Source organism: Pelodiscus sinensis, chromosome 31, assembly GCF_049634645.1.
Source record: "Pelodiscus sinensis isolate JC-2024 chromosome 31, ASM4963464v1, whole genome shotgun sequence".
Lineage (NCBI taxonomy): Eukaryota > Metazoa > Chordata > Testudines > Trionychidae > Pelodiscus > Pelodiscus sinensis.
This window is the reverse complement of record NC_134741.1, coordinates 7,182,559-7,197,071: the sequence shown is the minus strand read 5'-3', so window position 1 is coordinate 7,197,071 and position 14,513 is coordinate 7,182,559. Positions and strand designations below refer to the sequence as shown.

At 53.0% G+C, this 14,513-nt stretch overlaps 2 protein-coding genes across 5 annotated transcripts in view; both read right to left on the bottom strand.

Moving 5' to 3' along the window:
• Positions 1–14,513, bottom strand: part of LOC142821516 (uncharacterized) — a 369,045-nt gene that overhangs the window by 71,943 nt on the left and 282,589 nt on the right. The window lies entirely within an intron of this gene.
• On the bottom strand, positions 3,286–14,421 carry LOC142821541 (zinc finger protein RFP-like). Of its 2 annotated transcripts, XM_075912780.1 has the most exons (8): positions 14,035–14,421; positions 13,669–13,908; positions 11,050–11,145; positions 9,907–10,137; positions 8,559–8,581; positions 8,043–8,158; positions 5,230–5,280; positions 3,286–4,719 (listed from the first exon to the last, which is right to left on the bottom strand). In XM_075912780.1, the coding sequence occupies exons 1-8, from the start codon at positions 14,071–14,073 to the stop codon at positions 4,169–4,171; spliced, it is 1,347 nt and encodes a 448-aa protein (XP_075768895.1). In that variant the 5' UTR covers positions 14,074–14,421; the 3' UTR covers positions 3,286–4,168. The 2 variants fall into 2 exon arrangements, with proteins under 2 accessions (XP_075768895.1, XP_075768894.1); XM_075912779.1 differs by having other exon boundaries at positions 13,669–14,413.

Genomic DNA, 14,513 nt, shown 5'->3' with positions numbered 1-14,513 from the left:
GCCCCTGTGATGTCACTGCCACACCCACCCCTGCCCTCCAGGGCTAATGTCCTGCCCCAGGCAGCCCCTTTGCATGGCTGAGCTGCTCCCAGAGGTTTAAATAACACATTTGTACAGGGACTGTTCTATTGGGCACCACCCTCTGGGCGTAGAAAGGCTCAAGGCAGGAAGTTGAAGGTGGGGGAGGTTGTGATAGGACTGTCAGAAATTAAAATGTGGGAGGCTCAGAGCAGGGATTTAGGGATTGTGTGGTTGGGGAGGGAGCTCAGGGCTGGGGTGAGGATGTGGGAGGGTACAGAAGTGAGGGCACAGGATTAGGGATGTGACAAGGCTTGGGCTGTGTGAGTGTTGAGGGGGATCAATGGGACACATGACCCTGATGTGGGACCTTCTTGGAACCCTTCTCCCCCATGCCCCAAGCAAGCCGCTCAGAGATGTCCCCATTTCTATGGCTGGATCGGAGCTGCACCTGCACCACCTCCTCTCCCTGCACACTCAGGAGAGCCAAAACTTCCTGTGCAGTTGCAGCAGGAGCATATTTGGAGCACGTGGCCAGCATGCTTGGCTGGGTCATTGCTCGGTGAGCTCTCCACGTGGGGCAAGCAGGCAATGAAATTTCAGAACTTCCCGGGTTCTTTAATGGGGAAGGGCTTGTCCCTTTGCATCCTCCTACCGGACAGCAGAGTTGAAAAGGGTGACCAGAGTGGTCGCAAAATGGGGAATCATGGGACACCTCCTGGAGGCCACTTCAGCAATATATCAGCTACACTAGGGGTGGGTAATAATTGTTGCAAGGGTACATGAATTTTGGTACATGGCCATGGGCTAGCTGTGGGCCCCCAGGAAGGGCAGGGTGTGGGGTGGAAAGGGCCAGCCTCCTCCCAGCATTGCCTGGCTGGGATGCTTTGAATTAAAACAGCAGCAAAGGGCTCCTGGCCTCACTGCTACCATGTTGCCCGGTCACTGACCATGGTGTCTATGGCTACTATAAAGGCTTATGGCTCTGGCCTTGCCAGGATCATGCTGTGACTGGGAACCACGAGCCCTTTAAGGAGGGTCCTGCTGCCTCAGCCACCTCCTGGAAATTCTTTGGCACGGGCAGCAGAACATCAATAGACGACAGCCAGACGCAGTCCATGGGCTGGACCAAAGTGTTAGGTGGGCCCAACCCAGTCCCCAGGCTGCATTTTGCCCCGTCCTGATCTACATTGTCCCTGCCTCAATCTGCGTCGACTGACGTGCTGCACCTCTGGCGGGGGTGGGGTTATTCAGTCAGCAGAGGAGGCGAGCTGGGCCGGGGGATAGAATCCCAGACTCATCGAACACTGGAACTGGAAGGGACCTCGAGGGTCATCGAGTCCAGTCTCCTGCCCTCACAGCAGGACCAAGCATCATCCAGACCATCCCTGACAGGTGTGTGTCCAACCTGCTCTTCAATATCTCCAGGGATGGGGATTCTACAACCTCCCTGGGCAATTTATTCCAGTGTTTCACCACCCTGACAGGAAGTTTTTCCTAATGTCTAACCTAAGCCTCCCTTGCTGCAGTTGAAGCCCCTTGCTTCTTGTCCTATGGGAGGGACATTGTACTATAGATACTGACATTATTAGGTCAATATAAGGGGTCTGTCTTTGATCTCATCCCAACAGGGCTTGGGATGGAGGAAAGTTGTTGGCTGCTCCTTTGGGAATGGTGCAAGGTCAGGGCAGAGGTGAGCCTGCCTTAGCCCCACTGCTCCACCACCCAGGAGCCACCTGAGGTAAGCAGGGCCCAGCTGGAGCCCACATCCCAAACCCTCCCCTACCCCTGAGCCCCCTGCCCCCAAATTCACTCCCAGAGCCAGTATCCTGAGCCTCCCCCCCACACCTCAACTCCCTGCCCCAGGCTCAGTTCAGAGCCCCTTTCACCAAGTCCCTCAGGCGAAGACCAGAGTCTGCACCCCAACCCTCTGCCGCAGCTAGATGGAAGTGAGTGAGGACTGGGGAGTGAGACTTGAGTGAGCAGGGGCAGGGCCAGGCTGTTTGGGTTTGAGGTAGAGCCTGGATTGCGGTTAAATTAGAAAAGTGATCTTGTGCTTAGAAAGGTAGGAGTGCCCTGGCTTAGCATTACCTAGATGCTTTTCTTCAAGCCCCCCTGTGACGTAGTAAGGGAACCTGGCTGGTTTCTATGCTGCTGGCTCTGGGGTAACCCCCACTGGCTGCCGTGGGTACCACGACCCAGCAAAACAGGATGAGTCACTATGCAAAGGGATCTCTCAATCGGTATGGCCAGACACCCTCCATTGAGAGGAACAAAGGAAGGTGGATGCTGCCCTGGCTGGGGGGCAGGGTTGGAAGAGTGTTGGTTAGTGGCTGTCTGGGAGCATGGAGGAGACAGCCTAGGGAAAGGGGCTGGAGTTTAGGGGCCCAGTCTCCCCCATCTCAAGGGGGCCTGAGGCATCCTAGCCCAGCTCTGTGACCAGATTACATCTGTGCTGTACTGTATCCTGGAGAGGCAATAAACTTCCTCTATTCCACCGGCTGGTGCAGTCTGTTTGTGCCATTTCAGGGTGCAGGAGACGGGGGACCCCCAATGCACCTTCACACCCCCTTACAGCATTTGCTCGTGGGGTCTGTCCAGCATTTCATGGCAGAGCTGTACAGATCTAATATCCTTACAATAAGATGGAAGACCAGAAGCTAGAAATAAACTTTATTCTGTGAATTTTGTCACCTGCCTCTACCACATCCAAATAACTAAGCAGCAAAAGAGGAGGGGGGGAAGGGAGGAAGAAAACATTTCTGTTTTTTACATTCATGGGTAAAGTGCAGAGGGCTTTGACAGATGAGCCCAGGTGCGTAAGAATTTAGGCCAGATTGACACTACACACTTCCATTGGTATAACTACATGCCCTCCCCTGTGCCGAATGGTGTAGTAACACCAACTGACCAGGTACAGACAGCGTTCCGCTGCTCCACTTGAGAGAGCTACTCCCTCTTGCAGAGCGCTGTCTACACCCGGTCAGTTGGTATCACTACACCACACAGTTAACTACTCTGAGAGGAGAAGCTTCCCTGGGGGGTAGCACAGGCTTACTGGAGCGCTACAGCAGAGCAACACCACCCGTGCTTTTGTGCCACTGCAGCTTCTGAGGTATAGACCTGCCCTAAGACTAGCAGGCTCATCTAGGACCCTGGAATGGCTCTGGGTTGGCCGGTTTGTGTGCGGGAGGGTCACAGAGTGAGACACAGGTAGGTAGAAAGAGCGAGAAACTCTGTTCACTAAGACACTGCGGGACCATTCACTCTTGTCCTCTCATCATTTTATTGTGAATCTTGTGGCACCTTTTTGTTCTTTACAGTCCCAGCTGCTGGAGGAGACAGATGGCAGGGGAAGCTCAGATTATATTACAGGTACGTTTCTGGCCTTGGCCTTTGGGTTGAAAAGCTGAAGATCCAAAACAGAAGAAACTAACCCTACAGTGAAAGCTTTGTTATCCAGCAATCATGGAGAGCAGAGGTTGCCGGTTATTCAAACGTGCTGGATACTAAAGCTTATTGCCTTGTCCCTGCCCAGAGAAAACCATGGCCCTTGAGAATGACAGCAGCTGGAGGCATCAAGCCAGCTGTCTGGACAGAAGGGAGACAGGCCCACCCACATACCTGAGGATGGGGGGTACAGTGGCTAGGGGCAATGCCAGTTAACCAAGTGTTCCGGATATTCAAGTGCTGAATAACAAAGCTTTTGCTGTATTAGGAAAGATCTTTAAGCCAATCTCATACATTTGGAAGGCCTGACACATTGTTTTCATATGCCTGGGGATGGCCATGTGTGATAGCAGTAAAGAGGGTCTCTTATCTAAAGTAAAGCAAAGATGCTTGGTTATCTCATATTGGAAGTGATATCATAGAGAATGTCTGTCTACAGCAGGGATAGGTAGAAGAGCCTCTGCAGGCCAGATCTGGCCCATCAAGCAGGTTGATCCAGCCTGTGGAGCCCTGCCATTCCCCTGCCCCCAGGCCAATTAGAGCCTGGGGTTGGGGGAAGTGTACAAAGTTTCCTTCGCCCTGCAAGAAGCACACGGCCCTTTTAAGCACCATGTACTCCCGGCAGGGCTGGCGGAAACTTTGTGTGTCCCCCACCCAGAAGCCCTGATTGGCCTGGGGGCAGAGGTGACATAAGGCCACTTCAAAACTTTCTCAAGTGGCTCCCAGTAAAAAAATTACCTGCTATAGACACGGTGGTGGGTACAGGCTCTTCTAGAGGACGGCTCCCAAAGAAGGGAACAATCTTCCCAGAGAAAGAGGATGTGAAAGTAAAGATTGGCTTTCTGTCAGAGGATGTGACATCATAAAACGTGACTGTCTCCCCTTCGTAATCCAGATAAACCCCGATGTTACTGGGGATACAAAGTGGGATCAGAGCAGTCTTAGGGGAGGTGAGGGCCCAGAACAGAAACCCTGCACGCTGCAAAGCCCAGATCCCTGCCTCTGGGTTTAGGTTTGTCGCTCCCTCTTGTATCACAGACTCCTTGGCGATGCCCAAAACCCACTTGTCTTTGTGGTCCACCTTCACTTCCCAGTAACATCTCCCTGAGGTGAAGCCCTTATAGCCCAGCACACAGGCCGAGGGGTGAAACATATTCTTGGCCCGTGCCATCTCATCTCTAGATATCACACTCTCATCCCTGGACAGGAGGCTACAGGGGTTTGGCAGGTCTGGATCCAAAGTGACCTGCACTGGAAGGAGAGAAAGAGAAAGAGTTAAGCCTTGTCCCTACTGCAAAGTTCATCTGGACACAGACTCGGCTGGTGAACAGTGTTCCCTTTGACTTTTTCCATCCATATGTGGAATAAATGTTGGTATCCACACATGGCTCAGTCTGCATGTGCACCACCAGTAGAAACACACACTGGCAGCTGTCTGGGCTCTGCTAGTCAGCTGGGTGGCATTTGAATCTCTCCTGGGTGGCTGCCCAAGCGCTCAGCTCACAGGGAGCACTGCTGCTCACCCCAAGGTCCTTCCTGTCCAGACACAGGAACCTCTCACCTCAGTCGAGTGGTGCTTTTCACCCAGGCCAGCTAGGTCACAGCCTAACTTCCATTTTCTCTTGGACTAGTGCCCTGCCCACTTGGCAGCGAAGACGCAGGCTAAACCACACCAGCATAAAGCCGTTAGAAGCTTTTTCTAAACATGGAGGCTGAGATTTTAATGAACAATTGTTGTAGGAAAATATCTGCAGAACTTACCTCCCTTCTCGGCCTTTGATAGCAGAAGGCTCAGTTGATAGGGCAGTGCCTCTGAAAAAAGAAAAGAGCAGAAGAGAGGTGATTTCCCCCTTTCTTGTAGGAAACAGCTTCACGAAAATATAGGGCTCAGTGGATTCACCCAGAAGCACAGGCAAGGTGGTGATTTGCAGCACAGCGCCCAATGTTTAGGCATCTGTGATCCACAAAGCCTGAGTCAGGCTTGTTGGCTCCTTATGCCACAAATGGGAAGAGAGCAACAGCTTGGGGTTTCCCTAGTAATTGAAATTAGGCAGGGGACATGGCGTGGGACGGCATGAGGACCAATGAGGGGTATACGGTTAGGACAAAGGGGGCTGTATGGCACCACACCAGGTTCAATTAATCTGAACTTTAGTCCCCGTGTATTTTCTATATTTTCCAATACTTTGGAAGGAAAAAAAGAGCATAATGAAGACAATTAAACATGTGGCTGTTTAAGTGTCTTTTGAAGGTTCTGTAGCTTGTAATCGTGCTTGATGGAGTAAATGGCATCCGGCGCATTTACAGGAGAGTTTAGAGTTATACTTTTCTCTGAGCTGGTACTTCATTATGCCCAAGTCAACACTGGCCAGTTACTCTGCAGTGAATCAGCTCCCAGTGCTGTAACTCCTAAAGTGTCCATACTGGCGAGCACTGAGTGCTCACTAACTCTGCAGTTGCTGCGCTCGAGGTATACCACCTCGATGAGATGCGTAGAGCTTGCTGAGCTCTGGATACAGGGCTGGAGAACCAGCGTGTACACTTGAATCGTAACTGGCCTCCAGAAATGGCCCATAATCCCTCAAATCCCCTCTGTGCTTTGTTTTGAATTAGTCTACTTGCCCTGTATGTATGTGCAGATCCCCTTTCAGAGCGCGAAGTCAGACAACTTGACTGCTGGTCTCATTTGCTCTGGGACCCAGAACAAACCAGTTAGACGGATTGCTCATGCTTTTGAGCACAGAATCAAGGAGTGTGTGTGTGTGGGGGGGGGAGGGGGAGTCTAGGAGGGATGTTTCCTGCTGCTGTCTGAACTTACACACACACACTGTTGTTCCTCCCCCACCCTACAGACACTCCCTCCTTCCCCCAATGTCTATAGAAAAGTAGGCATCACTGGAGGAGGAGACCCATGGAGCTTCAGGGCAGGCATGCAGGGGTGGTGGGCAAGGCTGGGGGTGAAGCCCAGGTCCAAACACTGCAAGACCTGGGGCCCCATGCTCTGAATATTGGTGGAGCCTGGACGTCAGAGATCCATGTAACTTGCATATTGTGTACATTTTGGCCCTGACCCAGTAATGTCCTCAGAGCATGTGGATCAGATTTGGGCCTATTAGGTGAGTTAGCAGGAGGATCACCTCTGTTTTCCCAGTATCTCTCTGGGACTTAGGTGTCCGGACGACAGGTGTCATGCACAGAAGGAGAAAGATAGACACCTAGGCTACGTCTAGACGGGCATGATTTTAACAGAAAAACTTTTCTGTTAAAAGCCTTTGCGGAAAAGCGCATCTAGATTGGCACGGATGCTTTTCTGCAAAAGCACTTTTTGTGGAAAAGCATCTGTGCCAATCTAGACGCGCTTTTGTGCAAGAAAGCCCCGATTGCCGTTTTGCAAAACAGTTTTTAGCTGTCTACTCTGGCCCTCTTGCTCAAAAGCATTTCCAGAAAAGGGCTTTTGCCTGAGGGGGAGCAGCATAGTATTTGCGCAAGAACACTGACAATCTTACATTAGATCGTCAGTGTTCTTGCGCAAATTCAAGCGGCCAGTGTAGACAGCTGGCAAGTTTTTCCGTAAAAGCATCTGCTTTTGCGGAAAAACTTGCCAGTCTAGATGCAGCCCTAGGGAACATCTGCAGAGACAGAGATGTAGAGCACTTTTTGGCACCTATGCGGTTTGGTTAGAGCTGAGTGGGACCTTTGTCAACCCGTGTGATCTGATTTAGATGAACTGCGTCTGGCCCCCAGGCCACTTACTGACCACCTCGGATCTAGATAGTGCCTGGTCCTGCCATGGGGTCTGGACTTGATGACCTCTCAAGGTCTCCTCCAGTTCCATGATCCCGTACTCTCTCAAAGCACTACAGGAGGGGGAGTCACTAATGAGCACAAGAAGATCAGTTGGCCATTATTTCCTCCTTTATAAATATGCAGGCATTTTAGGTGACGACTCTGGGCTTTTCAAAAGGGGGGAGGCCATGTGATGGCCAACTCCCATTGACAGTCAGCGAGTGATGGATGCTTCATTCCAGCCAGAGAGGTTCAAGTCCATTTTCTAAAACATCTGGTGATTCTGTGTCTGATATTCTGATTCTAGAGTTGGATTTGAGACTCGGGGAACACGTGAGCCTCATCTCTCCCTTTCAGGAGACTAGCTACGTGGCCCTGACCCTTCCGCTCAAGACCCCATCACTACCTCTCCTCCAGCACATCCGACCCACGTGCCCACCCCATCCCTGCTGCCAAAAGAGCCCTGGCTGAATTGACCTGGGCTGTCACTGGGCCCCTAGCCCAAGCCCCAAGCTGCCAGCTAGAGCTGAACTCCCTCCAATTTAGGGGAGTGCGTAGGGCCTGGACTTGATCTGAGGGAGGCGTAGTCTCTCCTGGCCTATTATACCCAGAAGCCACGGAGATAATCCAGGTGGAGGCCTGGAGAAGTGGCATCAACTCTGAGGGTCCCCCCACCTCTCCCTCAACGACGTCTAGCTGTGCAGGGTTGTGAATTCATCTCCTCCCTCCACCAGAAGCGAATCTCCCCTACCACTCCCACAGCATGAGCCCCAATGCTCTTCCATTACCTTTGAATTTCATCACAGCCTCCTGCAGGCAAACATTTCGTTGGGAAGAGACACCAAGCTGCTCTCTTAGGTCCTGCGGCACGGCCACCGGTTTCTGGCATTTCTCCTTTTCACACCTTGAGTGAGGGGGGAGGGGGAAAATCTTCAAATTCTGGTCTTTTTGTGAGGATGAACAGTCTGAGGCTGCTCTCTGGTAATTCCCACTGGCTAGTCCAGTGCCACCTCACTTAAGTGTTTAAATGCCAAGAGTCTCAAGTGGGAGTTAAAGAGGATAAGGGGCTCACAAGCTGCTCCCTTAAGGAGTTGCTGCAGGACTCTGGAAACCTATGGCCCATTCCCTGCTCTGCCACAGCCTCCATGTATGACCTTGGGCAAGTCACATAAGACAATTGTTAAAGGTGCCTTCCTGGGATTTTCCAAAGGACATAACCAAGCCAGGCTCCCAACTGCCACCAAGCAACCAATCGCTCACCAGCACTGTGATGTGTTGGGAGGGAGGGGGAAGGAGCCACATACCTGCTCCAGGTGCTTTTGATGTCCTAGGAGAGAGAAGAGAGAACTCAGTGCCACGTGCCACAAGTTGGGGATCCCTGCCACTCTGGAGAGGACTCGCTTTGCTGAGGCCAGCCCACTCTCTATGCAAAATAAGCAGCCATGTGGGGCACCACAAAACTTGGGGCACCAAATTACCCCCAATGTTGTGGTGCTGTGCACAGCTACATGTTGCATGTGCAGTGCTGCTCTCTCCAGGGGCCAGCCAGTCTCCATTTTGGAGTGGGACCTCTCTGCCATCTGTCACGTTACCGGAGTTTAAGAGACAAAGCCAAGTCACTGCTGCGCCCATGAGGGGTGTTTGCCCCAAAAATTGATACAAAGGGGGCCACGTAAGGTGTCAAACGAATACTTATTGTCTACGGGTTCTGTATCTGCTCTTCGTATACCTGTATAACGTCTGTGTGTGGAGTTATAAATACGAACTCTGTGTTGATGGTGAAAGATTCTCTGTCCGAGGCAGAGCAATGGGCCGGGAATGTTTGCCCATAGACATGCTAATGAGCAAAGCTCCAGGGAACAATGGACCTCTGGAGGCCAAAGACACACCTGGCCACTGGCCAAGTGACTCTCTCCAGCTTGGAGGAAGCCAGGAGGGGATATAAATATGCCATGTGCCGACTCCATCTTGGTCTTCAGATCTGCATCTGCCCCAGATGGGGCCTCGCAGGGAATCACGAGCCGGGAAGAACTGAGGACCCATCCTGACATAGGATGTACACCAAGGACTTTTAAGCCATCAGCTATAACATCTCTGCTGTGAGCCTGCATCGAGAACTGGGAGATTCGATGCATGTAATGTATGATACTTTAACAACCTTACTCTCATGCTTTTCTTTCTTTTAGTAATAAACCTTTGGATTTTAGATTCTAAAGGATGGGCTCAGCATGATTTGTGGGTAAGATCCAGAGGGTAAATTGACCTGGGATCTGTGGCTGGTTTCTTGGAACCGGACAGAACTTGTTCGGGGAAGGGAAGATTGAGCCCTGAAAACCCTCACCTGTGTATGAGGCCCAGGGCCATCTGGGGCATGGATATTGCTGGGGTGTCGGAGGGGTTTTGGTCCGTGAGGCTTCTGGCTGGCCAGGCAGGCAATTTAAGCGCTCTGTGGGACTGGTTTGTGGCCTATTTGGGAAGGTCTCCAGTCTGGGGGCTATAAGGAGCCCTGAATTTGAGCAATTCACCCTGAGCAGATGCCCTCAGCTGTGCCCAGACCTAGCCTGATGCGGTCCACCATCTGAATCAACTCTACAGTTAATCAGAATCTCACCCTTCCCTGCGCAGGAACCTGGGTGTCTTTAACTGTCTCACCTGCAGGAATTCGCTCATTGGCTGCTGACACTTCTCTCCCATCTCCTCAATCAAGTCACCGAGACGGGAAATCTCCTCAGACAGTTTGGCGACATTTTCATTCTGTAGCTTCACAATCTCCTCAGCCAGCTTCTCCAGCGGGGCCAGCAGGAGTCGCTCTTGCTCCTCCTGGAACTGACGCAGCTGCTGAAACTCGGCCACAATCTTCTGCCTCTCGGCTTCTATCGTGCCCTGTGATGAAGGGACATGAACAGGAAAAGGACCGGTCAGGGACTAGGGTTGCCAGATGTCCAGTTTTCAACCAGAACGTCCAGTCAAAAGAGAGAATGTGACTCTGTCCAGTCAGCACTGCTGACCAGACACTAGCGTATGGTTAGCCCCAGTCGTGGGTGGCAGGTGAAGGACCAACTTGGGAAGGCAGCCAAAGCCCCGCCCCTTCCATCCAATTCCACACCCCTTCAACAACCTGCGCCCCAACCAGCAAAGCCCAACCCCAGGTGAGGACTGGGGCTGCCACATGGCCTCAGTTTCCCCTGGATGCTCAGGAGCCAGATTGCCACATGGTTATGATCCCAGCCCCTCCTGGGCAGCCAGGCAGTGTAAGCAGTTTTGGGAAGGTAACCCCTTCCCTTGCCTACATTACCCGCCACCCACAGGCAGGTCTGCAAGAGGCAAAGTGCTCTAGGTTGCCCGGAGGTTATCGAATACATTATCGCTAGCCCTGCACTAAACTTGGGGGTTAGCACATTTTATCTCCGTTTAACTAGGCAAGTCACGTTAAGTGCAAACATTTTAAACCACACTGTTTTGTGCTGGTCTAAGGACATTACATTAAAACGTGATTTAAGGCACAACTACACTACACAGATGTTAGGGCCCTGGGGAAAAGCCCTGGTAGCTCTCCTGCCTCCCTCGGTGGAGCCTTTCATCCACCCTTGTAGCTGCACCCTGCAGCATGGACACAGGCTGCTGTTTTGCTAGGCTGCATCACCACACATGCCGCACAGGCCGCCCGAGGTGGTGCAGACAGAGCCCAGCTCACCCAGATCGGTCTGTGTATTGCCAAGGGCTGACACGCTCCCCACAGAGAGAAACACCCGCCCTGAGGGAGGTCACTGCTGGATTGTCACTGGGGGCACCTACCAGATAGTCCTGGCTCTGCTTCTGCCCATCCTGTCTCCACTCCAGAAGCTCCTTCCGCTCGGTCTCCAGGGCATCCAGGCAGGTTTGAATTTGTTCCTGAGGTGAGGAAAACAACAGCTGGGAGGGAGGCCCAGGAGTCTCCTCATCCCTATGCCCACGGTGCTGATTTTGCTCCCCAAGGCTGGGATTTCCTACGCAGCCTCAGGGCCTTGAATTCTCAGGCTACCAGTGACTTTCCCTCTCCCACTGCCTGAAGATGGTGCTTATGGCAACGTCATAATTACCTCTTGATAGGAGGGAGAGTCCTGTTCAAATCCCTTTTCTCTTCACTAAAGAGAGGGAGCTCGAACCAGGGAGAGGGGTGTCTACCACATTTGAGATGACGACGACTCTCCCTCCTGGCTAACACTTAGGCAGGCTTCCCCCCCAGCCACTGCATGTGGAGCGATGCAGGGTCAGACACAACTTTGGTGCCTCTGACTCCAACACAGTCAAAGCAGCCTCCACTGGCTGGATACTGGCCAAAGGTGGCAGCACTTGCACCAGCGTGGCATGGGGAGATCCCCTTTTCCCCTTCCCCCTCTAGGGCTGCTCCCAAAGGGGACAGCTACACTGCAGAGAGGATTGAAGCTGCCGTTGTCGATCTTCCAGGGTTTGAATCAGTGGGTCTAGTGAAGACAGCTAATCGAACTGAGAAGGGTGCTCCGGTCAATGCGACACGGCCTGTTTCCACGAGCAGTAATGGGAGTGAAAATGACACCGTGCTCCCTTTGACTTCCTGCAGCATGAACAAGGCTAAAAGCCGAGTTTGACTTCAGCAACGCCATTAACACAGCTGAAATTTCATCTTCATTCAACTTTATCCTGTGGTGTAGACACAGAGGGTGCCAGAGCTCAGCCAACCAGTTTCCAGGAGCCACATGGAAACCCAGAGGCCCCTGTGCCAGTCCCCAGATACTCTCTAAGCCCACAGTCCTCACCAAGTCCTGCACTAAGGACTCTGCTCCAGCCTGGAGCCCCCTCCTGCACTCAAACTCCCTCCCTAAGCATTGGGGTGTAAGAGGGGGTGAGGGGCATGGGTCTGGGAGTGAGTTTAGGTGCAGGAGGGGGCTTTGGTCTGACCAAGTCTGGCCATTTCTATGTCCTTAGAGATTTTCTAGGTGCCTAAAAGACAGGCATTGCCATGCTGCGCATTACAGTACCCAAGTTCCTTTGGGCATACCGGCCTTAATCGCCTTTGAAAATAGGAGTTGGACTCTAAAGCCAGGTGGTGCTTTTGAAAATGTGCCTCTAGTGTCTTCTGTAATTTCCCAGGGGTGAGGTGTTGTAAAGCCACACAGAGGATTTAAAAGCACAACTTCTGTTCATTCCAATGGCAGCCAAGCATCTCTGACCCCAATCTCAGCCCTGCGTCCCTCTGTGCCGTGTGCGTCAGGCTGCCAGGGAACAGCGGGGCCCTGGGGGCACCAGACCTCGTACAGAGGAGCAGGGACACTAAATCCTCCAAGTTCTGCAAGCCAGAGGGTTGAAGTCATATCCATTTTGCAGCAGTGTGGGCAGCTTAAAGGAAGAGAGTTGTGGTAAAAACATTTAACACGCTTCTTAAAAAGTGCATATTACGCTTCAGCGCCTAACGAACACTTGGGAGAAAGAGACTCCTGGCTGAAAATTCAACACATTCAAATGACTCAAATGTTGAGCTTGATTGTTTGGCAGGGGGGAAAGGGCTTGTTCTCACTTTGGAGGTGCTCCAACATGGAGACACAACATTGTATGAGGAAATCAGCCTCTTCTTTAATTTTATTGGTCCATTAATATAGTCCACTTTGTCTTTAAAATCATAAGCTGGTAAAGTGAGTTTTGCCCACCAAAGCTCACGATGCTTAGTCTCACAGGACTACTTGTTTTTAAAGTTACAGACTAACATCTGACGAAGTGGGTCTGGCCCATGAAAGCTCGTTACCTATTATCAGAGGGGTAGCCATGTTAGTCTGGAGCTGCAAAAGCAACAAGGAGTCCTGTAGCACCTTATAGACTAACAGATGTATCGGAGCATAAGCTTTCGTGGACAAAGACCCGCTTCGTCAGATGCATGGGTGGGTCTTTGCCCACAAAAGTTTATGCTCCGATACACCTGTTAGTCTATACGGTGCCACAGGACTCCTTGTCACATTGCCTATTAAACCATCTTGTTAGTCTTTAAAGTGCTACATAGTCTTTCCGTGTGTTATGGCTACCCCTCTGAAACTCTGGCTACCCCTCTGAAACTCTGTCCTTAGAGTGGCAGATAGCTAGGGTTGCCAGATGGTTTAACAAAAAATGCTGATTAACCCCACCCCCTCCTCCAAAAAAACCACACGTGTGCAGGGGGAATTCTGTTGGGAAAAAAAGCTGCAGCTCCACCCATAATCCACACAGCTCCACTTCCAGCGCTGGCTTCACTGGTTTAGAAGCTCAGCTCTTTGGAGCAGGGATTGTCTCTGAGTTTGCACAGCACCTAGCACGGGCGGGGCGGCGGGGGGGGGGGGAGGGTTGATGTTGATGCCTTTAGGAGCTCTGGTCAGAAACGCAGTACATACACCCAAAGGGAAAGAGTCGCCCTGCCCAGCAAATTCCTACCTTGTAGGCCTGGGCAGCCTCCTCTATGGGCACCGCGGTGTGGGCCCGGTGAGCCTGGGCCTCCCTGCAGATCACGCAGATGAGCTCTCGGTCCTGGTTGCAGAAGAGTTTGAAAGCCTCCCGGTGCGCCGGGCACAGCCCCGCTCCGGCCGCCTGGTCGCTCAGCTGCTGGGCGATCCCCGCAATGTTCCCCAGCTGCCTGTTGGCCCGCAGGGTCCGCTGGGGGAAGGTCTCCCTGCACTGGGGGCAGGAGGGGTCTGGGTCAGGGCCAGCCCAGCACTGGCCGATGCAGGCGCGGCAGAAGTTGTGCCCGCACCCCAAGGACACGGGATCCTTAAAGAAGCGCAGGCAGATGGGGCAAGTCACCTCCTCCCGCAGGCTGCTCAGCGGGTTCGCAGCCGCCATGAGTCCCTGCGGGGGGCGGTCCCGTGTCTGAGCTCAGGCTCCGAGCCGCTTGCTCGCTCCTCGGGGGCTCCCGCTGGGCTCTCCCTCCCCGGAGCGACTCGCCCCTTTGTCTCCTGAGCTGGAGCGGGGAGGAAATGGGACCTGGCGGCCGCTTCTCCCGCGCTGGCGTCGGACTCCCGTTTGCAAGCCGGGTCCCTTCGCTACCTGCCCCGCCCGCGGTGCTGCGCTCCGGCCTCAAGGGGGCAGCGGCCGTGGCCCCGCCCCCTTTCCCGGGCAGAGGGAGGCGGCGAGCGGAGGGGCGGGGTCTCCTGGGAGGGGAAAGGAGCATCAGCTGAGCCATTGTGACGCAACAAGGGGGCGGGGCTATGCACAGGTGGGTCTCTGGGGCGCCCGGCAGGTCCAGCAGCAGCAGGTGAGGGCCCCCCCCTTTGCACGGAGCC